The 25,397-nt window shown below is 52.6% G+C and overlaps 1 protein-coding gene and 1 long non-coding RNA gene across 4 annotated transcripts in view; one reads left to right on the forward strand and one right to left on the reverse strand.

Annotated features, from left to right (window-relative positions):
• Nucleotides 1-25,397, forward strand: part of Pde2a (phosphodiesterase 2A) — a 91,844-nt gene that overhangs the window by 15,933 nt on the left and 50,514 nt on the right. Inside the window, exons 1-2 of one of the 3 annotated variants that reach the window (NM_001270604.2) lie at nt 14,454-14,639; nt 24,827-24,888. In NM_001270604.2, the coding sequence (NP_001257533.1) occupies nt 14,621-14,639; nt 24,827-24,888 (81 nt within the window). In that variant the 5' untranslated portion in view covers nt 14,454-14,620. Of the gene's footprint in view, nt 1-14,453; nt 14,640-24,826; nt 24,889-25,397 lie in introns of those variants that run through there. The other 2 variants (NM_001143847.2, NM_031079.2) reach the window with 2 other exon arrangements.
• Nucleotides 12,736-13,603, reverse strand: LOC120097347 (uncharacterized). Its single transcript, XR_005494611.2, has 2 exons — nt 13,437-13,603; nt 12,736-12,969 (listed from the first exon to the last, which is right to left on the reverse strand). It is a non-coding gene; the product is annotated as an uncharacterized LOC120097347 (long non-coding RNA).

Below are 25,397 nucleotides of genomic sequence, written 5' to 3' on the forward strand. Positions count from 1 at the left end.
AGAGATAGGCAGACACCAGTGTTGACTCCATCAGATCTAAGCTCCCAAAGGGTAGAATCAGATGTTTTGTTACTACTGTATTCTGAACTTCATTATAGGACTGTACATCCTAGGTGCCCAATAAAAGCTCTGTGTGACTGCATTCTAGTGTTGTACCCATTCTTCTGTTCCAAATAGATTCTTTCTCCCAAGGCTTATTTTATTGACTTACATTATTATTGCATGCATGTGGAGGGAGGGGAGGGCAGGTGCACCATAGTGGGCATGTATAGGTTAGATGGTAACTTTGTAGCATTGCTTCTGTCTTCTATCTTTTAGGGAGGTTCCAAGGATCAAACTCAGGTCATAGTGCTTGAGCAGCAAGTACCTTTACCTGCCAAGCCATCTCCTGGCCCCTTCCTGAAGTTTTATGGATGTAAAAATAGAAGGCATTTGAGGTACCTGATGTGTGGGAGTCTGGCTTTGCCTCTCGGGGCTGAGAACTGATGGGTTCCCATAAGGAAAAGTGGGGCTCCAGTGAGTACAGGCTAGGAGGGTTAAGCACCACGGACAGCTCCCATCTCGGGGCTGCCACTGATCTTCTGGTGGCCCCCACAGTATTTGTGAAGGGATGGTCTTCCTATTGCAATTGTCACCATTCAGGATAGAAAGAAGAACCCCAGTCCAGTACCCCGCAATAGGGTATTAGACGTTCTCAAACTTAAGAGATGTGAGAGTGAAGTAGGTAGGTCATATGGAGGGCCTGTGGGTTGGGGTGGGGTGTGGATAAAGATTGACCAGGAGGATTCAGGCTTCTGTAATGGGTAATAATTCTGACCCTGCATGTCCTATGAACTAAATGAGTAACCCTTAGAGATCATCCACTGGTATCTGGGATACCAGACATATGGCCTTCTCCTGTCTTCCGTTCTTCAGCCCCAGTGGCATACTGAGTACATCTCCTCTGCCTTATGATTGTCTAGGTACCCACCCACAGAGGCCAGGGCAGCAGTATTTTCCACCACCAGCTCTACTGAATTAAGTTAGACTGGGCTGGAAACACAGTGGATGCTACAGTAGACCTGAGCATCTCACTTGGATCGCAGAGGGTGAGAGGAGGGCACAGCTGGACTGGGTGGAGTTTAGTTCATAACCCTCTTCAAAGCCCAGTAGTTCTGATGGGCTCTGACCAGCACTCCTCTCACCTTGCTGGCCTTGCAGGGCCCAGGTGATGAATTTGTGATGACAGCAAGCAGCATCACTATGACGACTGTATACTGGTCTTAGCCTCCATTGGTGCAGGGGCAGATGCCAAAGACCCCGTTGGACCCCTAGGCCTTTGCATTTTGTACTTGACAGGGGTTAGAGCCCGAGGAAGAGCAGAGGAGGGGGTTAGGGTCTAGGCCAGAGCCTGGAGATTTGTGAGAGTACAGGAAGGTCATGAGAGCCAGAGGCATCGTTGGCACAGTTACATCTCAGCTTTTTTCATTTCTTCCTCACCTACCTTATTCTCTTCCTTCTACTTTCTTTGAGCCCCCATGCCTTGACCTTTTCTGCATCCTGGGGAACTGAGTGAGATGGAGGGACAGGCACATTCTGTCTGAGAGCCCTGGTGTGCGGTAGGCCAGAGGAGGGTCTAGTTTTAACTGTGCCAGCAACCTTGCTGGGAAAGGGGTACTTCTGGCCCCTCTTAAGTGAGGATGGCTTCTGAGGGGAAAGCCAAGATCCAGAGGACAAACATGGAGGGATAGGGAGCAGCTGAAGGCAGGGTGTAGAGTAGAGAGCAAGAGGGAGTCTACCTGTGCAGGAGGGAGGTGGTGAGGGGTATCCAGTTTATAGCTCGGAAAGGGATTGTAGAGGATTTTGTTGTTGTTTGTTTGACTTTTAAATGGGAGGGCTTATTTAAATGGGAGAGATGGAAAATAATTCCCAGAGGCAGAATGTGACTTGTCCAAGCTTGCTTAGGTTACTAGCAATAGACAAAACTTTGAGCTTCGCTAGGTTCCAGCGAGGAGCTTTTGTCCTGATCTTGCCAGCCAGTATCTTCCCAGGTAACTGTTACCTCCTCAGGCATGACAAGGGCCATAGGTCACTTTGCTCTTGGTTTGAATGAAATTTGCATGGGTTAGGTCTGTGCTGAGGACTATTCTTGCCTATGTGAGCCCACTGGCAGCTGCAAGGCATCAGAGGCAACGTCTGGAAATCAGAGCATCTGACAATGGTCAGGAAAGGATGAGGGCCAGAAATGGATTCAAATTGGGTATTTGAAGCCTGGTGTGGTGGTGCATGTTTTTGTCCCAACACTTGGGAAGCAGAAGCAGGAGGATCTTTGTGAATTTGAGGCTGGCCTGGTCTATGTAGGGAGTTCCAAAATAGGCAGGGCTACACAGAGAAACCCTGTCTCAAAACAAACAACAAAAACACCCAAAACTGCGCTTTGGGTCTTTTGGCTCCCTGCTCGGAGCCTATTCTCTCTCTTCTTCCTTCCCTACCCCAGGGACCTTTGACTAAACTGGTCACTTGTAGGAGATAAGTGTCCCTGTACCCCTTACCATATCCTTAGGACTTTTTCTGACCCTAGCCTGGTATTGAGTTTAAGAAAGTAAAGAAAGAGTCCTTTGGCCCCATTTTCCTGATGAAGAAACTGAGGTCTCAAGGCAACAGTGACTCTTTCAAGGTTGCAGCATGGTAGGGACAGGGCTGGGCTTGGTTGCCTTGCCCTAGCTCGTCTACACTCCCCCCCCCATCTTAAAAGCTCTCTTTCCTCTTCCCCATCCTGCTGTGCAGCATTACTGGGCCTGCCAGCCTTGATGGATGGCCCCACAACTCAGCCTCCCTCCCATGCCTCTCCGGATGCTGGGCTGTGAGCCTCCTAATCACCGGTCCTGCCTGGTGGCTGCCGAGCCATTCATCTCCGAGAGCCTTGTTTAGCGCAGGTATTTTCTTTTTCAGGGGATGCACAGCAAGTTCTCCTTTGTAGCTGAGCCCCAGTTTAGGGGGCCCGGTAGTTAAGGAACATTTCCTACACCTTTGCTACTGTGGCCTCTTAAGGCCGCCTACACAGGCATGCCAGCCCACAGATACAGTTGCACCAATAAAAGCTTCTGTGTATCAAAACTATTCTATGGAAAACACTGTGGCTGAACTTCACATGTGCTGTCTTCTTCATCTCCAACTGTTTGATGTTACTGTTAACCTTTCTGTATAGATAAAGAAGCCCAGGCTCAGACAGGGCAAGGTGGTACAGATAGCACACACAATGTAGGAAATGGAGGGGGCAGGATTCGAACCTAGACCTGCACTGCTCATGTCTCGTGTTCACAATTCCTGCTCTATCAACTTGCACGTGTACACACGTACATGTGCCTATGTGAACGTGATTGCCCCATTGGCCCTCGCAGCATCCGTCCACCTAGTCCAGACGCCAGGGCAATGGCAGTGTTAGGCTGTAGAGAATGAAGCTCAGTGCTCATTATTCAAAGGCTGACCCTAGGCTCCCACTCTGGCTGTGACACTGACTGGAGAGGAGGGAGGGACTTTCATGGAAGAGGCTACCTCCAAGGCAGCAGAAGAGGAGGCTGGGAGACAGATCAATCATCTCTTTGGCATCACCTTCCAGGAACTGGGGCCCAGGGGAGGATGGCGCCACGGGTCGATTTTCTGGATTGTGGCCCAGACCCAGTGTATAGTGTGTCGGGTAAAGCTGGCCCACCTTCCACTACCAGCCTGCACCGCCCGCTGCTCCCCCGGGCACCCTCACTACAGAAGGGAGAAACAACTTCTCAGTTCCCAGGGACCCTTGGAACTTGCTTCTCCACAGATCACTCTACCTCAAGGGCAGTTTGGGGGAACGTAGTTAGGTGGGATGCCATGGAGACTGCCTGGATGTGGTAACTATGGGAGTGGGAGCCATGGGGAGATGGGCCAGCACAGACAGTGACCTCCAGGGACCTCTGTGGGTAACTTAATGAAATGATAAATGTCAAGTGTTCCACACCACAGGGCACATAGTAGGCACTTAATTAGTCTTTTTCTTGGTCCTCCTCCAAGAGCCTGAAAACAGAGAGGCAGATGAGGTATATGGGTGCCTCTGAGTGCACTAGGCTCCCAGGACAGGCTATCAGTGCCTCACAGTGCTAATTAGAGAAACAATTATCCTGGGAAAGGCTAGCATCTTATAGGGTCTAGTTAATTACTGTCACACAATGGAGGAGTAGTGGCCTCAGGCACGGCTTGATCTTCCGAGGCTACTCTACACCCCTGCTGGGAGGCACTGTGAGCAGACCAGGGTTGCCCCCTTTCTGAGCTGTTTCTCCCTCCCATGACTTTGCCCAGGCCCTTCCACTCACACTGGCTTTAGAAGACTAGGGTTTAAGACCAGGCTCAGTGCCTGCTGGCTACTGAGAAGGTTAAGGCTGACGGCTTCCCTCTAGGGGATCAGTCTCCTGTACCTAGACCCCAGACACAAGGAGGGTTAGATGAGATGCTGCGTGCCAGGCACCTGCCCCTTCCCCGACCCCTGGAGGCCAAGCTGCTCTGCTTTCCCCACCATCGCCTGAGGTGGGCAGCTGGGTGTGTTTCTCTACTAGCCACCTGCCTTGTCCTCAGTCCCCAGTGCGTTCCCAGTGCCCTGAAGAAGTCTGTTGTGGAGAAGGCGGCAGGGAACCTCCAGGGCAGCAGGTCTGCGCTCTGTCATCTTGTTCAGCCTGTAGGGAGACAATGGAGTGGGCTGACAGAGCTGGGTGGGGAGTTTTGTTTCCCGAAGGCCTATACTGATCTGCTTTGCTTTGCTCTGCTCCGGCTGGGATAGGACAGACAAAGGCCCCTGATCAGTGACTTTGCTGAGAGTTTGTGTCTAGATGACTCTGTGTCTAGGGGGAGATGATAGTGACGGGGCAGAGAGAGGCTATGTCTATGTGCTATGTGACCGATGGGCAGATGGAAGAGGAAAAACCCAGGGCTGGGGCCAGCTCAGGACGCTGGTGGCCTCAGTGCCCTTGTCCTCATATTTCTGCCATCTTGTTCCCACTGTCGTCTGCTCCGCCTCCCAGTCTGGTCCTCTCTGGCGGGCTTACCCCTTCTGTCCCCTGTTCTCTCTTCCTTTATTACTGTCACTATATTGCCTCCTGCTTCTGGCTTATCTCCTGTCACAAATCCATCCATCTCTGTCACTCCTCAGAGACTGTCCCTCATTCTTTGGCACCCGGGCCCAGAGCTAGGCGTAGGGTCTCTGTGAGAGCTGGTGCCTCTCCAGCACTGGCCTCTGGCTCTGCCTCTGTGTCTGGCCGGCTCATCTGCTCCTACCCCCTCACACTGTCTTCTTGACTGTGCCTCTTGCCTTTTAGTCTCTGGATTCCCTTTGTCTAGCTCCACGTGTTTCTCAGTTCTAATCTTCGGGTCCTGTGTGGACTTGACCTCTTTGCCTCCTCCCTCTCTGTACAAGCCCTGCACAGTAGCGGGTCCAAGCCTCCAGCCCGAGAGTGGATGCAGTCTGCTCTCTTGCTGGCTGCCTCCAAAGCCCCCGACAATGCCCTCCGCCCCACATCATGCCTTGTTGCTAGGCCTTGGGCTGGCAGCACCTGGCTTCCATAGCGACGGGTGCTTAGAAACGGAACACCACATCTCCTGGTCCCAGTACGGGAGTCTGCTGATCGAGTGACTTTGGATCAATCAGGGAATGTGGCTGCTTCCAGGGCAGAAAGCAAGAGAAGAAGGGATCATGGTCTTTGCCTCCTAGAGCCTGGAGACGACTGGGGTAGGAAGAGGAGGTTACCAGGAGGGAGACCCCTATCTCCCCCCCCCCCGCCCCTGAAGCCAGACTGCTGTAAGGAACAAGATCTTGGGGAACTGGAGGCAGCTCGTTCCACCATTAGACGGCGATCTCAATCTCAGCAGTTGTGAAATGGCACGGATATCAGAAGATGAACGGAGGGTGGGGATGGACCCTGCTGTTCCCTTTCCTCCCTGTTTAACTGACAGAGAAGAATAAAGGTCCCCAGGCATGGTACAAAGAGGGAAGGCTGGAGGGCCTCACATGCAGAGGGATCAGAAAGGACCAAAAGCCATATCTGGAGATGGCTCTGCTGTAGGAGTACCACAAAGGAGGGACTCGGTCTCCTGGTGGTGGTGGTGGTGGGGTAACTTGAATAAACCTGATAGGGTAGCTTGAACAAACCCTTTTCAGCCTTCAAGGCTCCCAGAGTAGAGAAGCAAGTGGGGTCCCTTAGTCTATTCTTAGCCCCTCTTTGTCACTGAACTCTCTGATTGACTGGTTCTTTCTGCTAAGGTCTTCTTACACAGGTGACCATGGTCACAGTAGCTTAAATCCTGGCCTGTAAAATTTGAGCATGAGGCTGAGAGACACTCCATGGTTCATGCCTCACTTTCTAAGGGACCGTGGCATGGGGAGGAAGGAGCCAGGGTGGGCCTTGGGGAAGCCAGGGTCAGCGGTAACATGTCACTTGGGTGTTAGGTTAAACATCTGGTGCCTAAACCACAGACACTCATCCTTCCAGGGACTGCAAGGCTTGCTGGGGGTGGGGAACAGCGAATGCGTCTTTTCCTGAGCTCCTGTGCATGCCTGGCTCTGTGCTGTTGCTCATGGGTTCTCTCATTTATCCATCATGACCCGAGGCAGGTCAGCCGATCCCTTAGCTGAGAAACAGGAGCGGACTACATTGGTGCTTATTAAGATGGTGACATTGAACTGAATCATTTACACTGGCCCAGTTCCTTCCCCCTCTTCGCAATCTGGGACTCCCCGTGACTGTTGGCACTGCCTGGGAGACGGGTGTTGGCTCTAAAGGCCCTTCTGGTTGCCCCTTCCCTGATATTCAGAGACTCAAGCCATAGACCCGCAAGTTCCAAAGGCCACAGAAGCCCAGATGTGAGCGTCTTGCCTATGTCACGGAGTTCGTGTAGAAGAATATTAAAATTCATGGGCTCTTGCACTCTGAGGACTCCAGGGTTTTAAGTTCATAGACTGTGAGCAGCACAGATTCTGAAAGTTTCTTAGAACATGAAGCTGTACACGTTCTTGGAGCCTCGAAGGCACAGGCTGAGGACTCCCTGAAGGGTTTGTGAATTGGTTGAGTATGGGGCTTTGGATCCCTGTGGATGTTATCTTACCTCAGTTTCCCAAACAGGCCCTGCTCTGAAAATCCCAGGCAGAGGTGTGTGTCCAGGAAGGGCAAGGTGACTGGTTGTAGCCTGAGACACCGTGGGAGCCCATGCAGCTCAGGAATAGCAGCTGCTCAGGCAGGGTTTGCAGGGCTGTAGTCAGCCACCCCTGCCGAGGACCGGCCCATCCGTCCAGCATTCTCACAGCTTGGGCTCAGGAGGGGCACATCTTACGTGGCTCTTTCCCAGTGTGGGGTGCATGTGGTAGGGCTCAGTGATGAGCAGGAGTTGCAATAAGGGGGCACTCAATGGCGACTGGGTTAAGCGAGAAGGCAATGAGGTCCAGGAGAGACTGCCCAAGGATTTCTCCAGGACACCTCTGTACTTTGATCAGGTTCCGGAGATAATGAGTGGCGTTGGGTATCTGCACAACTTGAACTCACTTCCTGACCTGAGACAGATCAGAGGTGAGAGCCCCTCCTTCCCATGACTGCCCAAGGCTGTACAGAAGATAACCAAGACTGCTCTGAAGGGACCTGCCTCTTCTCCTGCCTGGCGCCTTCCTGCTTGGGAAGCAGGACAACGGGAAAGCCAGGCTGACAGGATGATGCTATAAGGGAGGAACCATCTCTCTCACGCATGAGAACGTGCCAGCTAGGAAGAGGTAAACTCTCTGTCCCCAGGAATGTGCAAGCAGGGATGGAGTGGAGGAAGAATGGCATTAGGGTTCTGATGGCAGGAGAAGGCAGCCTAGAGGGCTCTTTCTTGGGGCAGTTGGACTTGGAGTAGTTCATTCAAGCAGTTCTATCTTCCAGATGTGCCTGAACATCAGAGTGGCTGTCAGACCCTGGGATCCGCTGCGCCCTAGGCTTTGCTCTCTGTGTCCAGCCTGGGCTTGGGCATGAGTCTTTGTAGCTTGCTGCAGACCCAATCTTGGCCTTAAGGAGCCATATCTGGTGGGAGAGGCGTATGGGGGAAATGCATCGTTAAGCAAGTCCCACTAAGGGAGGCTGACTAGGCTGGGGGAAATCCTACCCAATTCCAGGATGTGACAGTAGGCCAAGTCTTGTTCTGGAAGCTGAGGTCATTATAGTGAGCAAAGCAAAAATGTCCTGTCACAGAGGCTGACAGCACAGTGGGGGTTGGGAGGCAGTGCCTCCTGACAGTTAAAGGAGTGTTAGAAGGCAGTGGGCCCCATGGGGCAGAGCTTCACCTGGGCTTAAGGGCTTGACAGAGATTCCACTCAAAAGCAGGGCATCTTCTGTGTCCTATGGGCAGTAGAATTCATGTAGGCAAGAATGAGACCAAGGTTGAGTTAGGTAGGAGAGATGATCACTGTAGGAGTGAGTATTAGGGCAACGGTAGAGTACCTACCCGCAGGTGTACCTGAGCACATTCGTATGTGTGTGTGCATGTGCGTGTGTGTGTGCATGTGCGTGTGTGTGCTTGTGTGTGTGCACCCATGTGTGCATGTGTGTGTGTGCACCTGTGTGTGTGTGCACCTCTGTGTGTGTGTGTGTGTGTGTGTGTGTGTGTGTGTGTGTGTGAAGGAGCTCCAAGAATGAATGTATACCCATGTCTGTGGAAAAGCTGTTAGTGTTTGGGGGTATAGGGTTTGAGTGTGTGGGGCTCGGGGCAACTTTGTGTACAGAAAGGATTATGTGGTCTGTGGCTGATGGAGAGAAGATGCTAAGGTTTCAGGGGTCTCCTCAGCAGGGATGATATAAGCCAGAAGATTCTGGACTCCACCTCATGGGTTCCCTTCCTCCTGAGGTTCATGGCATTGACCACCTGCTGCATACAAAAGAGATGTGGATGCAAATGACATGGAAATGGCTGATCCACCCCCAGCATCAAATATATGTCCCTAGCACTCATCTGTGATCAGATTCCTCTTTCTGCAAGGGCTGCCCTGCATCTGCAGCCACAGCCAGTGGACACAGACTGCACATAGAATAATTGTCATAGATAGCACTTCTGTCAGCCATGAATTTACACATGCATACTGACTCGTACACACATTTGTATACACACATGCATATACACAAGTGCATACATGCGGGCATGTGTACATACATGCATGCACACAAGATATATTGTTATACACACATACTCCTGTAGATAACACATGCACATATAGACATAAACACAGAAGCTTGGGTATATACAATAGAAATTACAACTCTTTGCTATAGTCTTCTGCTTTCACACCCACTATGCTCACACACCTGGGTGCAGAGCCTTGCATGTACATGTGTGTGCACGCACACACACACACACACACACACACACACACACACACACACACACACACACGAAAAGAATCCTGGAATCTGGAATCTCCTTTAAGTTCATGGGCTCTGCCCAGATCATGGCGAGACTGCGTTTCTCTTTTGAGGGGCCTCCTGTCTTGGAAGCTGCCCCTTTACATGCTGCCCTTATGAGGTAAGCTGCCTCTGCCTAACTAGATCTGCCTTCGTCCACCTCAACCTCTTGAGCCCTCAAGAGATCCAGGCCAACTTTGTTGCCCCTAAGAAGTCTGAGGCCAGAGAGGGTTAGAGCCTTGCCTGGGGTTACCCAGGGATGGCTCACATTTGAATCTGGTCTCCATAGTCTGACCATAGTTCACCACAGAATAGAGCATACTTGGCAGCAAACACATGGTCATGAAGCAAATTATGACCTAAGGAAGAAGAGCAGATATGGGTTCTATAGAAGGTCTCTTAGGATCAATTATGGGAAATGAAGAGATGTTGGGGGAAAACCATCTTCTGACTTAGCTAGACTCCTTATATGACCTCAGTCCTCTCCACTGGCCTATGGAGACACGGAACAGGATCCAACAGTGTTTGTCCTCATGTGTGGGAGGAGTGAAGAGGCATAGGGAAAGAAGCAGGTGGTATCCACTTGGATCATCTTGGTGGGTGCTGTTTCTCAGTGGATGCGAGTTTTTTGCATGTGGCTGGGGAGAACTGCCTTGCTTTGTTTTGTTTTTTGTTTTGTTTTGTTTTGTTTTGTTTATCAAGGCAGGTTTTCTCTGTGTAAAAGCCCTGACTGTCCTGGAATTCATTCTGTTGACCAAGCTGGCTTCAAACTCACAGAGATCTGCTTGTCTCTGCCTCCCACGAGCTGAGAACTGCTCTTAAAAAACATCGCTATCCTCAGTACCTGGCTGGCATGGAATAAATCTTCAACCAAAGTCTGACCATAAACAAGTGAAGAGACAGACCTGTCATCCCGAGAGGCAACTTGACCTTGGAAGGGCCTTGGGCACAGAGGGGGGAAGAGGTTGGGCAAAGACCAAAACTTTGAGGAGAAGCCATAAGCTCTGGATGGTGTGAGGAGATGTTCATGGCAGAGGAAGAGCCTTGGACGCCGCGCCACGCCACACCACTTCAGATTCTGGAAGCCTCAAGAAGGCGTATGTGTAGGCATGGTTAAGGCAGCTGGCTACACTTGGGGCCTTGTTCTGCAGGCACAGGTGTGATAATGATAAGAACACAATATGGAGGGCTGGAGAGGTGGCTCAGTGGTTAAGAGCACTGACTGTTCTTCCAGAGGTCCTGAGTTCAAACCCCAGCAACCACATGGTGGCTCACAACCATCTGTAATGGGATCTGGTGCCCTCTTCTGGTGTGTCTGAAGATAGCTACAGCGTACTCATATAAATAAAAATTAATAATTAAAAAAAAAACACAACATGGAGCCCAGATAACTGCTTGGCCAACTGTTTGAACCCAGGCAAGGACTATACTTCTGGGAGCTCCATTTTTTCTGTATAACATGGGGCTTAATCAAGAGCTCACACATAGTTTCTGGGTGCACACAGGTCCCAGGCCCCATCAGTACTGCAGACATGGGGCAGTGCAGGTCCTATGAGAGACTGGAGGTCAGGAGGGCCCAGTACCCAGAGTGACAAGTCTCAGTGGAGTCACCTTTCCTTAAACACCTTGTCTAGGACAGGAGTTTGGAAGAGCACCTAGTATGAGCCAAGTGGGCCCTAAGGGAGACAAGCAGAGGGCTAGGGGGCATCTGGGGATGGACTTCCCAGTGTCAGAGACAAGCAGGGGGTGGAAGGACTGGGTGGATAGGATCCCCAGGCACTGCATTGTTGGGGATAAAAGAGTATTCAGAGTCCATTTTCTTACCTGCCTTTTCTTACACATCAGGCATGAACTTAACTGCAGGTAATGGCCAGGGTTTGAATTCTGGGTCCATTGTTTACTAGCAGTGTGAGCATAGACCACTTACTTAGCTCCTCTGTGCCTCCCTTATATATAAACCTCAGTTGATAGGGTCGGGTGGGGGGATAGTTCAGTTGGTGAAATGATAGTTAGCCTCGCCAGATGGGACCCAGGCTGGTCCCAGAACATATGTGAAAATGCTGTTTGTGTGGTGTTCTTATGATCCCATCACCAGTAAGACAACCGACTGAAGGATTCTGAGGGCTTTGCTGGCCAACCAGGAATCTAGCAATGAGAGAGACTAATCTCAAGAGTGGACAGCATCCTCGAGGATGACCCTGGATGATCCTCAAGGCTGCTTTCCCGCTTCCACAGGCAAGCACTCACCTGTGTACACTTACACACATAAACATGCACACATGCATACACACAGATCAATTCTGCTTTATGATGGAGAGAATGGGGTGGCTTGTTAGGTGTCGGAGTATTCCAGACCAAGACATGCAGCTGAGATCTTAGTGGTCAGGTTCAACTCTTGCCTTCACGGGACAGAGATCAGCTAGAATCTAATTCCGGCTTTTCAGACCAGGAAGTACTTTCAAATCAGGAGGGAGAGCCAGGCATAGTGTATCACAGACTGTAGAGATAAGGAACCCTGGGGTCTAACGGGAGCTCAGGGGAACCAGACTTAACCTTGGGTAGGCAACACTTCCTAGCCATGAGAGTTTGGCAATATCCTTCCCTTTGCAGTTTGGCAGAGCCTTGGCTGCCCCAACTGTGAGAGGACTGGCCTAGGAAATTCAAGGACTTCAGGTGAAGATGAATGCCATAAGGGGTTAGGTTGCTTATTTATTGGCTGTAGAATCTAGACGTGTTAACATTTTACAGATGTGGCAGTGGAGGCCCCAATAGATCCAGTGGCTACAATCATGCAGCAGCCTTATGACCGAGTGAGGACTCACACAGTGCCCCTGATGAATGCTTGACTCAGAACACAGAAAGACCTGAAGGAGACAGAATGTGCATGTGGGACTAGTCACCAAAGCAGGAGAGACTCAAGTAGGATTTAAAAATATCTCCTTAGAGGCAAGTGCTGTGGGTCCACCTAAAGATGGGACCTGTGCCAGCTTGGGGCTGGCTCTTGACTGCAGAACTAAGATGAGGTCCCTTGAAGATCCAGTAGCTAGGGCCAGTAACCATGCCAACGCCTCCTAGGCACCTGTGTCCTACCTAGGGTATCTGAAAGACCGGGACCAAGCCAGTGACATGTGACCAGGATTACCAAGAGGATTACATATGACTGGACCTGGGAACAGTCATCATCATATTGGCCACACACACACCCTTTTTTTACACTGGAGGAAACTGAAGCCAGAAAAGAAAAGAGTCTCATTGAAGAAGTAGGGGTCACCTTTACACATCTTAGCCCATGTTATATTCTACAGTGTTAATATGGAGGTCAAACTGCTTTATTAGGAAGACATGATAAAAACACATTAACTTGACCTAGATCCTGTCCTCAGCTCCCAGACCTGACTCCCAGAAAGGATACAAATGCCCTCCTAGACCTCTGAGGTGGCATCCAGAGAGAGGATCCTGGAGCAGATGGCCTCTGAGTTGCTCCTGGATGGTTAGTGGGGCACCAGGACAGACCAGGAGGCAAGAATGAGGCAGTCACAGGAAAGGGCTGCATAAAAACAAGAGATGGGGGTTGTCAGAACTGGTTGACAAGTCGGGGTTGAACTGTGGAAGGTCTGTAATACCAAATGAGAGATTTTGGTTTTATGGTGCTTGTGGTAGGGACCCACTAAGGGTGTTTGAGCACAGGAAGCTGTAAGCTCAGCTAGGATGGGAAAGATCCTTGTGTGGAAGATCACTCCTTGAGCTACTGGGACAGCCAGGACACTTCCAAGCCTGTGCCAGGTGCTGGGACCGTGTCCAGCACTGGGCTCAGTGACTCAACACTGGGGAAATTGCTCCCCAGGGGGAAAGGGCCCAAATGAATCACCTCTGTGAGGTGGGGAGCTGGGGGCTCACTGAGTCACTTCCAAAGGGTTGGGGGCGAGGGAAGTACAGAAAGGGGCAGAGGGGCAGTAGCACAGAAAGAGAACCAGGGAAGGTCACAGTGAGGGCTGTCAGGAGTGTCTATCTCACCTCCAAGTTTGAGTCTTCTGGCAGTCTTGTGGGACAACTGAGGCCCAATGGGAAGGGGACCTGTCAAAATCCAGAAAGACTCAAATTCACCCTTCGTTATAGACGTGTCCTGTGTCTTAGCCCATCTTACAGCAAGTAGAGGCTAGAAAACAGGTCGGTCCAGGCAAGGAGTTTGACCCAAGTTGCACAAATGTCCCCTCATCCCTCCAGCCAACAGTTATCTGGGGTCTGGGTGCACCTCTGCGATAGAACACCAGGGGGCGCAGGAGCGTCACGGCTGCTGCAAGCGCCTGAGCACAGAGGCCGCTCTGCGGAGAAATGCGCTCCCAGCTCCCGGGGTCCCACCGCGGAACTGCGGACTTCGTGGCCCTGGGGCTTTGACCCTCTTCAGACTCCTGGAACGCTGATGCAGACCTACCTGGTAGCCTTAGGGACCCATTGCTCTCACCCCACACTTGGGATCGGTGCGCCTGTGTGTGTCAGGGCGCACGTGTCTCCTTCACAGATCTGCTACCGCTTCAGGGCTCGTCCCATTTTGAAGCGACCTCTAAATTTCTCCCTCACTTTCCTCTGCCCTCTGCACTGGAAAGAGAGAAGGGACGTGGGGGCTCCCGGACTGTGGTCGCGTGCCCTCTCCCCGCACTGCGCTGTACTCGGCCTCGGGGCTTTGGCCGGGCTACTGAAGTCCAAGTGATGGGGAGAGAATGTGGTGCGACAGTACGCGGGACTCTGGGAGGGGCCCTACCCCATAGGAGGAGTGACGATGGGATAAGCGGAGGGCAGTGAAGGCTGAGATGCGACCGAGGAGAGGGAACCCTTATAGTCGACCCGCTGCAGGAGACTTGGGAGGGTGAAGGCCTGGCAGGGGGTAGCCGGCCGGGATCGGGTGGGGTCCGATCTTTGGAAGGTGTTGAAGTGCTGTCCCTGGTAGCAGAGACGTAGGCGGGGCCTGGAGGCCTGGGGCGGGGCGGGGGCGGAGGCGGGGCGGAACCAGGGCGGACCCTCGGGCGGACCAGCGAAGCTGTTGCGGACACGCTGACCGAGCGCAGCGGGCCGGGCTGGAGGGGCGGGCGGGCGGCTACGAGCATGGTCCTGGTGTTGCACCACATCCTCATCGCTGTTGTCCAATTCCTCAGGCGGGGCCAGCAGGTCTTCCTCAAGCCGGACGAACCGCCGCCGCAGCCATGCGCCGACAGCCTGCAGGTAGGAGGGCCCCCCCATTCTGGGTAACAGGGAGAAGCGGGTGTCCGGGGAAAGCCCGGTCAGGGCCCGGTCCTCTGAGGAGCTTGGAGTCGTCTGCCCCATGGTCCATTCTCTCCTGAACCTTTAAGAGGGAACCCTTACCTTAGTTCGGGAACCCGCCTTGTACCGAATGGGACTGCAGCCATCCCCAGAGGGGGTCCTTGATTCTTCAGTTCACAGCTCAAATGCCACTCCAGATTCTGACTCCTCTTCAGATCTGTAACTCCTCCATCCCAAGCCCTGAACTCTTAATACTCCTTGGCCCCCTCAGCCACATTGACAGCTCTGTATAAGCCTGGAGTTTGCTCCTCCCACGTTAACCCAACTCCCTTCCCAAACCTCTTGCTCTCTACTGTCCATATCAGATTCCAGGCACACCCATATCCCCTAAGCCCCTGGCAGCAAAGAAGTTTGCCTCATAAGTAGGACCTCACCCCCAACCTCTAGCTTCTATCCATAGTCTTACTTCCCCATTCTTACTAACCATCTAGATTCTAGTCCCCATCTTCTGCCCAACCCAAGGGTCCAACCCCCTTTTAAAACCCAGCTTCTCCCTTCTCCTCTGCCAGACTGCCCCCTTCCAGTCCTCATCTGTCTTTTGCACAGACCTCCAGTCTCCTCCTGTTGCCTTCCAGCCTCTAGTTTCTCTTGAGGTGTGATGGTCCAACATAATTCTTCCAGTTCCCCAAATTTCTGAGTGCATTGTCCTTTGGCCCATCTGCTGTCTCTTGCTTAGTGTGTCGCTCCAGGCTGCCTACCTCTCCTGGTTTGCTCAGCCCTTCAGTTTCTGTAGGACTCTATCTTTGTGCTAGGGTCTTTCTGTGACCATGCCTTCCCTATATGTCTGCCTCTGCTTTGGGCTGTGGGGGAACAGGCTCAGAAGACAGGACTGGAGTATCTAGGACCTCCACCCCTGCCTGTGTTCTCAGGAATGGCCTGGGATGGACTCAAGTCCAAGGGCTTAAACATGGAGAATGTTGCCCTCAGGGGTGCCCAAAATATGTGGTGGGTAGGGAATCATGAGGTGGGACACTGGTATTTATAACTTATAAATTATATCCCCTTATCCCAGCTGTCCTGGTGTTGACTGGGGCAGTTGGATTTGGGGATGGAGAGAGGGGGTAAATTGCAAGCTAATGTCCTTCACCTGTGGTGAGGGGTGGGTGAATCTGGGGTGTGTGTGCTTGTATGAGGGTTCCTGAGTGCAGAGCGTGTGTTGAATGTGCCATGGATGTAGCCACATATGCTGTGCTATGTTTAATCACGTCATTTGAGTGAGATTCTTCGCAGGGAGATGACAGTATGGAGATTATGAGTCTGCGGTGTTACATGTGTGACTACAGAGGCAGGATTGTGGGTAGGAGTTGTAGCACGGCGAGTGACTCTGGTGTGCGCATGTGGTTGTGTCTGTCATGGCATTGTGATGCTCTAGGGGCAGCTTGCATGTTGAAGACTATGCATGCTCTTTGGCTGCAGTGCGTAGCCAGGAAGAGTCCTGGTTCAGTCCTGTTGGTTTTGAATGAATGTCTTGTGAGGGAGGAGTGGAGGTTTGTGTCTGGGTGTGCTTTATCCTCCTTGGTAGCTTAGGGTCACTATAGTACATCCTGGGTTTGCTTGAGGAAAGTATCCAGAACCCTTTGTGTTAGTGTTTGCATACCATGTGTTTGTGATGACTGTTCATGCACCTATGGGCAAGAGAGGGTGTAGTCAAGACCCAGGGTCCGGTTCACCCAGCAGCTGGTTGACCAGGTTGGAGGGTAGGCAGGAGAAAGCAGTTTCCAGACTGAAGGACTTTATGTGTCTACAAATGGGTGATATTTTGGTCTGACATTAAGCATGCAAATTATGCAGAATATGTCTGCACACGTGCTTCCATGTCTGAGTGGGGTGTGTGTGTGTGTGTGTGTGTGTGTGTGTGTGTGTGTGTGTGATTTAATCGGATGCATGCATCTGTGGCTAGGAAGGTGAGTGTGAGGTGTATGAGGTGCTTGGTGGGAGGTGGAGTCTGAGTGCGGTGTGAAGTGTGGGTGTGGGTGTGGGCCGTGTGACTTTTCAGTGTGAGGTGTGGATTCTGTGATCTTTTTTCCCTGGGAGCTGTTCGCATGTGAGGGGAGTATGAGGCGTGTACAGTGGGTTAGGATGAATTAGAGATGCCTTGGGGCAGGGCTGAGGTCTGGGTAATGGAGTGTGTGCATAAGGTGTGTGGTGCGAGGAAAGAGGTATATTATGTTTGGCCATGTGTGAATACAGCAGGTGCCCCATAAATGTTTGTGGAGTGACGTATGTGTGCAAGGCAGGCTTGGCTGCCTTCCTGTCCTTGCTTTCCTTCTAATCAAGTCCCTAGAGATGCCCTCGACTGCCCTCCCAACCCAGGCTGCCTCTAGCCTTTGCCCTTCATCCTCCTCACTTTGACCAAAGCCTTTGTCTTGAGTTTCCTGCTGAGCAGGCGCTGGACAGACGGGCGGCGGGTGATGTTGTGGTCAGGGAACCTTTGTTCTTTTCCTCTTAGCTTGTCCCGTGTTTGGGGCCAGGTTTTAGGGGGTGGGGAGAGGATACACGTGTCAGCAAGTCTACTGTGTTTACTACAACCTCAGCAGAAGGGAGGGTCTAGCTCTGACCTACAGGTTGGTTGGGTGGTGGACTGTGTGTGGAGTTGACCAAGCCTGACTATTGTATATTACTCAAATGAGGGTGGTGTAGTTGTCTTTCTGGGCCATTAACACCTCAGTGATACTACACCAAAGACCCCCCTTCTCTATGCTCCCTCTCCCCCTCCCTTCTCATGTGTTACCAGGCTGGGAGATAGCCAGAAAGACCAGTCTGTGTCTGCCTTCGTTGACCCCACTTCAAATGGAGAGACGGACACAGTTCTCACCGAAACCATTGCCAGAAAGGGTTGACCTAGTCAATCTTTGGGGGACCCTTCAGTCTGATGGCAGAGGTCCCAGGCCATCACATCAGACACTCTAGAGAATGCTCTGGGAAAGCCCTTCCGGGTGCTCTCAACAGGCTGTTAAAGAGCATTCAGGACTCCTAAGGTTGAAGGCACAGAGCCATCCCAGTTAACTAGAAAGGGGCTAGTGCATATTCAGCATTACCTTCTAGAAGATTCTTCAAGTGAGTTATGCATAAGCTGGGCCTTGAAGCAATGCGAGGTGGGCGTGGAACAGCGGTGGGAAAACATGCTGCTTCTGCCCAACTACGCCAGCAGCCTGGCTGCTGGTCGCGGTCCCTGGTCTCCCATTCTCTACCCATTGTCTTTGGCTGAGTCACTGTCATAATTGTGGTTGTCACCATTGTTTAGCTCCTTCTTTCTGACTTCTGGGGTCCTTTGACAGCGTCTTGAGTAAGAGCTGAACTCATGCAAGCATCAAGGGAGGGAGGCCTTACTCTGCCACAGAGGTATAGTTCAAAGCATTAAGACCACGGTGTTGGATGCTTACCTTTTGTGTGCAGCAGCCCCCTCCTGCCTGGGGCAGCTGGCCCCTCTCTCATCAGCTCCCAGCTTAAGCTGCCCTTGGTTCTGTGGAGCCTTCCATGGCCACCCCATTGGGGTTGGCTTCCTGTGTCCCAAGCTAGGTCTGTCCCCTACTTGCCATTGGATGTCCATGATGGCACTGGAGGGTTGCAGCCCAAGCCATCAGCTAGAGGAACTGAAGCCCTGAGTAAAGTCCTCCCCAGAACCTCATCCCACTAACATTCCCAGAGAGGAAGAGAGATGAGGTGGCTAGGCCAGGGCTCACAGCATGTGGCAGGGCTGATGCCACTGTCCAGCTCTCCTGGCCACCAGGCTGGGCTCTGGCCCCAGCACCATGCTGTTCCTTGGCTGGCCTCTGTGCTGCCTGTGGCGGGTAAATGATTATTAATGACCCCCTGGCAAAGAGACAGGAAATGCTCCCCAGTCACAGCTGGGGCATTCTTCCCTGCCAGCGCCAGCCGTGCCCGCCCTGGCCATGGGGTAAGCATCATGCTATGCCATTCTTCCCTGCATCCCGGCCCCTCTCATTCCCCCTGGCTTTGACCTCCCAGGAATACAGAACAAGCAGAGATTGGGTTTTCTTTCCCATTGTCCTTGCTCCCAGCCTCTCATTGCTACTGTTTTTCTTGTCGAAAACATGAAAGAAGTGACCCCTCTTCCAGGAAGCCTTCCCTGACTGTTCAGCCAGTTCTGCTGGTACCTGCTCCCATGGGCTTGAGAATACTATGTGTCTGCCATGGACATTCTGTCCCTACTCTCATGGCTGCTCTGGTGGCTCTAGGGTTGGGGTGAATGCTTTCTGTGTGTAGCCTGTCTTCTCCTGGAAGTCCGTAGCCCATCCTCCTGTGAGAACCCTAGGTCTGCGGGTTCTAACTATTCTCTGTATATTGCCCAGCCTTCCTAGGTGGCTGCTATGTCAATAGGAAGATGAGTGAGATGAGTGTCCCCAAGTCTGCACAATACTATATCATCAAGCCTGTCGCAGGTAGCTCAGACACAGATGCCACAGGTGAGGCGAGGCGGGAGGGAACCCAGAAAAGGCTGCTGTGTGTGACTAAGGCAGAGCCAACGGTGGCTCTCATTCAGCCCAGAGTCAGGGGAAGAGCAAACTGGGGAGCTTTCAGGAAGAAACAAATCTGGGAGCCGAGGGGAGAGCCTGGAGAGTACTGTAGAGAAAGGAGGATTGTAACTGTGGTGGTTCCGGTGGTGGCAGACAGAGGGAAGAAGACTGCCACTCCCGTGTCCCAGGCTTCTGCTGATGGACCTGGACCCTGGACTGTCCAGGTGGGCAAGCTGAATGGTCGCAAGGCAAGGGAGGGACATCAAGGGACAGGAGATATGGCTGGTGAGACTGGCAGGACCCAACATCTTCAGGGCTTACAAACCATGTTGAAGATTCTGGATGTTTTCCAGGGAGCTGGCATGAGGGGGAGGAGTTGAAAGGAGGGATGGGATGCCAGGCCTGTGTATTGTGTGCAGCTCCCTGGAGTGGAAACTGAGTCTTAGGCTGCCGTGGTCCATGCTGTGGATGATGGAGTCTGGTCAGGGGAATGGTGGAAGGGGGAGGACTCCGTGCTGTGAGAGAGAGCCCAGCAAGAGGTGGGAGGGGAGGAGAAGGGACTGCTTGGGGTGACTGGGTGGGTTCCACCTGGCCTCTGAGAGCTCAACAGAGGAGAGGACAACCGTGTGGGGTGGGAAAGTCTGGGCTTCCAAAGAACACCTTGGTTCCTCCAAGAAGCACCTCACATGTGGCCACCAGTCACGAGGCTAATGGGGACTTTGAGTCTACACAGGGCAGCTGAGCTCTCACCAATATGTATGCGGGCAAACTGGTATTCTGCCCTGGTCAGAACTGGGGTGGGGAGTGACCTAAAACAAGCTGCAAATATGAGTAAATTCCAAATCCAAAACTCTATGAGAAGAAATGTAAATATATGAAAATAAGCAATGTACCTGGCCCTTCTCATGTAAATTGTAAAATGCTGCTTCCCTGGACTTTAGCTCAGGCTCCTGTGAACTGTCTCTGATGTGGCCACCCCCCAGGGCCCCGGCCTTCCTGTTTTGAGGAGCCTGCCCTTCCTTTCCAGCTGGTGCCTGGGGTGAAGGAAGACATTTTGCTTTTCCTGTCCCTTGCCCTGAGGGAATTAGCTTTTTGCAACCCCCAGTGCATGGTCAGAACACCAGGGCGGACCGTGGGGGGAGACTGGCGGAGGGTATTGAAAGTAAAGGAAAGAGAAGAAACTGAAAGGAGAAATGAGAGGGGGCTGGGAGGCGGGCAGCAGTGGACGCATCACAAACATGGGATCTTCAGAATTTGAAAGTTGCCCAGTTGCCAGAAACACCAACCTGTATAGGTCCAACTGTGCCGTCTCGAGGCTGGGCACTGCTGGGCTCCCTGCTTTGAGGTACATTCTAACACCATTTTCTGGGCTGTATTTTCTCACTTGTAAAACAAGGAAGTTGGAGTTCCACAGCTATGAGGGTTGTACAAGTACCAGCTCCTAAGGGACTGCCAGTTTGAGGTTCTCCAGGGAGGACGATAACCTTCCATGACTCTAGCTCTCCTCCCATGGCTGGGTGGGTGTGCGGCTGCATGATCCCCGACATTCTGTGACTTTAAGATGCTGGGACTCTGGGAGCCCAAGATGCGGACATTCTGTGCATGCAGGATTCTAGAATTTGATGATTTGATGATTCAATGATGCTAAATGGGGCTGCTGGGAAGAGCTGCAGCCACCTGCCTTGTTAATGTCAATGTTCGGTTATTAAAAACATAACAAGACACAATGGAGACAGATAGCTTGAGATGGGATGGCAGCTCCACCCCCAAGTGAAGGAGGGGAGGAGGGGTGCCTTGACATCAGAGGAGATGGGAGACCCTTTTAGCCTGGTCACATGGGCTCTCCCTTGCCACAACAGACTCAGTGCATGTTCATGTGAGGGACCTGACACTTTCTAAGCTCGTGTGGCAAGGCAGTCGGTCCTATCACCCACTGCCTGCATCTTCCAGCCATCTTAGACTATGACCAAGGAGCACCGTACTTCCCAGCCCTCAAAGTGTCTTCACAGTGCTGTAGAAGGATGTTGACGTAGAAGGAGGGGCCTGATCACCCCCTTTCTCAACAGCTGCCTGAGGGGAAAACAGGACATGAGTACTTCCTGGACACGGGTGTGGAGATGCAGAAACCTTTGCCAGCAAGGGCTGGGGACCCAGGACTAACCAGAGGAAAATCTACAGACTTGGCTCTTATCCTGAGGCACAGGGGGCATACAAGACCTGATGGAGCCTGACCTGGTCTCAGGCACACCGTGCAGTTTGTCACAAATCCAGCCCTGTTGTCTAGTACCTCACTGCCTCTTGGGTCCCTGCTTGTGCCTCATTCCCCAGGTCAGGGTTGGAAAGGAACTGTGCCTCTAAGAGATTTTGTCTTTGAGAGCCTAACCTTGGTGGCCCTGCCGAAGCCTGTCAAGGCTGTGTGTCCAGAATTCCTCAGCCTAGTGGGCTGCCCACATCAAAACTAGTCTAGGTCTCTTTACCCAGCAGGTCTTAGAGCTCCCTGATTCCCTGGGAGCACCTCATTGCTGCCCAGCCTTCCCCTTCCCCTGGGATCCATCCCTGTGAGGTAGGAGTAGAGGTAAGACTCAAGTTCAAGGGCAGAGTTCCTGTCTGCCACCCTCCAGCTTTCTCCTCCTACACGCCAGAAAGCAGGTGGGAGACAGCTGCTCTTGTCATCCACAAGGCTCCATTGTGTACTCCCTCCTGTCTCGGTCTCAAGAGTAGGGTCCCTGCAGGGAACCCTCTGCAGCTGACTGGCTCTCTGAGAGCCTTCCTGTGGCTCCCCAGCAGGCTTTTCCTTCCTCTCTGCTCTTCCACCCCTGTTCCCTCATACTCTCTCTTGGCCAGCAGCTCCAGGCTCTCTCCCATCCCCAGAAGTCTCCATTTCTGGTTGTACAGGTGTGACTCAAAAGCCAGCCCAGGAAATGTCCTAGAAGATCAAGTCAAGCCCTTTTCTTCCGATGAAGACAGTGCCTCAGAGAGGAGAAGGTCCTGACTCTAGTTATATAGTAGGCTGTGACAGAGCTCTGTGCTATGCCCCTTCTCCCCTGGGTCATGGTCACACCCTGCCCTTGGCCTCAGGTGTCCAGGGACTGAGAACTGCCATGATAGACACAGCACAGAATACACGGGGACCTGCTGAAACCCAGCCAGCTTCTCTGAGTCTTACCCCACAGCCCCAAACTTCTGTCTCCCTTTTTTCCTCAGGCCCCTGTCTTCTCCACTGTCTCTGATGTCTAGATAGCCATTCCATTTGGAAAACCTTGACCTTGGGACTCAACTTGGGACTCCATGTTTGGTAATGGGCACCCATGCATACAGGCACACAGACATGTGCGAAGATACCACAAGCACAAACGAATCCCAGCCCAGGTTAAAAATTGGACCAGACATATAGGGGACCACTCTGGGTGCTCCTGTCTTCTCTTTGCTGTAAACCCCCGTGCATCTCGTATGAAGCCCTTCAGGGTCCTGCAGATGGGCTTCACCTCAGTTCCTTAGTGACAGTTGAGGGCATGGGTCTCTATTCCCTCCAAGCCCACCTCAGCAGTGAGATCCCTCTCTTCTGTCTCCAGGAGCAACTCAGCTTCCTGTGACAGGGTGGGAAAGCCAAGAGTTTCCTCAGAGGACAGTGGGACAGTGAGGAGGAACTAACAGATAAGACTTTGCATCTTCTCAAGGCAGACCCCCCCCACCCTGACCGCCCCCTGGCAACTTGGGCATAACCTTGTCCTGTTGCCCTCTAGTACTAAGGGTTTTGCGTGCCCTCTGGCACATAGGTCAGAGAACCAAGAGCATTGATACCCCAAGGTAATCTTTTGACTGAATCCGAGAGGTAAGGTTCTTAGGTTACTGGCAGGTACACTACCAGGCAGGTAAATTCCCAGGCAGGTAAATTCCCAGGCATGGGACAGGGAAGTGTGCGGTGTGGCTGTGTTGGGCAAGTAGGAGAGTGATCAGCATTACAACTGGGGAAGGCCTCTCCCCCCATCTAGTTCCCCATACTTGGGGTCAGGTAGAGGGGATCAGAAGGGAGAGTGGGATGAGCTGTTGAATAGTAGCAGCTCTATCTAGGAGTCTCTGAGGGTGGTAAAGGCCCACTTCCACTCGCTGTATTCTCCTGGGAGAGGAGGGCATTCAGGACTGTGGGGAAGAGAAGGCAAACGTTTTGTGCACAAAAGGGATGTCCTCTAGGGTCAGACACTTGTCTCAGTCCTCGTCATTTCCTCTTCAGGACAAGGCAGGGTCAGTGGGGTCATTGCACATAGGGAAGGGACAGGCTGGAGCCAACAAACACCAGACCCTATAGCAGCCACCATAGGTGACCTTGTCATGACCTGGGTTATAATCTGTCTCCTGTAGAGGTGTAGCCACACTTGTCTGGGGATATGACCACTCCTAGACTGTCACTCTACACATAGACACCTGAGTGACACTCAGGACTAGCTGAATGTGTAGCAAAGCAGGAAACCCCGCCGGACACAGGGGACATGTGAGACAGACAGACACCTGACACAGTCACTCCACAAGCAAGCATCCACACACCAGGCACAGTTACTGTCACCTCCCCCATTACCCGAGTGAGGGCCAGAGACTCCTATAGCCATAGGCAGGTGCCCAGTGAGAGAGGGATGCCAGGCAGGGAACTTAGCTCTTCCCTGTGCCAGACTGTGTCTCCCCCATCCTGCCTAGCCGAGGGAACGAGCGCCTGAGGCTGTTTATTTCCTTTCGGGGATGGGTGTTTTGTCCCCCTCCCCCTCTCCCCACCCTGTCCCCACCACACGCTTCCGAAGCTGCCAAATCAAATCAGTCCCTGCACCCTCGCCAGGCTGGCATGGAGGCCAGCAGCTGACGGGAACGAAGCCAGGCTCAGAATACCCCACCGCCTGTCCGATGCTGGGACATGCTTGGGGGTGGGGGGTGGGGAGAGCCAGGAGCCTGCAGCTGGCCCAGGACTGCGCTGGTCAGAGAAGCTGGTGCTTCTCCAAGTTGCCTGTGTGGTGGACCTCAGAGAACACGTGAGCAGGTCCCTGATGTTTCTGTCAGGCCTGTGGTGCACTGTCAGCAGCACGCTGGGAACGCTGGAGGTGGCGCTGGGAGAATAGGGTGGAGGTCCAGGAGAGGCCCAGAGGTCTCAGTGCCAGATTGGCGGTAGCTGCTTACACACAAGACACAAGCTCTTGGGGTTTTCGGTATCTCTGGACTTTGGGCACCAAGGCCCAGCCCACCCTGGAGAGTCACTGACTACTTCAGGCAGGTGTTCCGATCCTATTTTACAGATAAGGAAACTGAGGTTTAAGAAGGGCTGAGGAGGTTTCCTGGAGAGAAGTAGAAGTTGTGGGGGGACCTCAGGATGAGTAGAACTGTGTTCATTTCTATGCCTCAGGGACACTAGGCAAAAAGACGAAATGGGTCTCTGTTCTCAGAGTTGAGATAAAGTAGAGACAGAGGTGCCCAGGGATCAAGAAGGGTGTTGCAGGAAGAGCTGGGCAGGCAGGGCTGCCTGGAGGAGACAGCTACCTGCAGGCTTACTGGAGTCCTACGGGAGGGCAGGCTGGGGAGAATGGGAGAAGGCACGGTAGGCCTCAGCCCTTGGCCTTCTTGTCTCTGCAGCCAGCCAGGACCCCCTTGCACAGAAGCCAGAGCCCCCAGGGAGTAGAGACGACCGACTGGAGGTGAGAGCTCAGTGGATGGAAGCGTGGGTGGGCGTTGGGGGAGGGGCGCAGGACTCGGAGGCTGGAGCTGCATCCCCTCCCACCCTCTCAGCCTAAGGGCACGCACACACCAACACCCCTCCTCTTACTCTGTGCCCAGCCTTGAGGCTGTCACCTGAAAAGCATTTCTGACTGCTCTCTGGTTCTTTACATCCTTTGGATTCCCCGCCCATTGCTCAGTTCTTCTCCCAGCTCCGTCCCTGCACTGGCCATCCCCTGATACCCATTGGCTGCCTGCTCTCAATTGTCCCCATGGTCCCTGTGATTGCCAAAAGGATCTTTCTAACACACAAATTTGAGCTTGTCTACTCACACATTCTCCACGGTCACCATCCTCTTGACCCTCTGAAGTCCTGGCCTACCACAGTCTCCCCCGTTTGTTCTTGCTTCCCCAACGCCTGCAGCTGACCTCCTGAACAGTTCGGGGCTCTGCCTCCTCCTCCAGGATGGCCTCCTCCCACTCTCCCTCA

Source organism: Rattus norvegicus, chromosome 1 (assembly GCF_036323735.1).
Source record: "Rattus norvegicus strain BN/NHsdMcwi chromosome 1, GRCr8, whole genome shotgun sequence".
In the NCBI taxonomy this organism is placed as follows: Eukaryota; Metazoa; Chordata; class Mammalia; order Rodentia; family Muridae; genus Rattus; species Rattus norvegicus.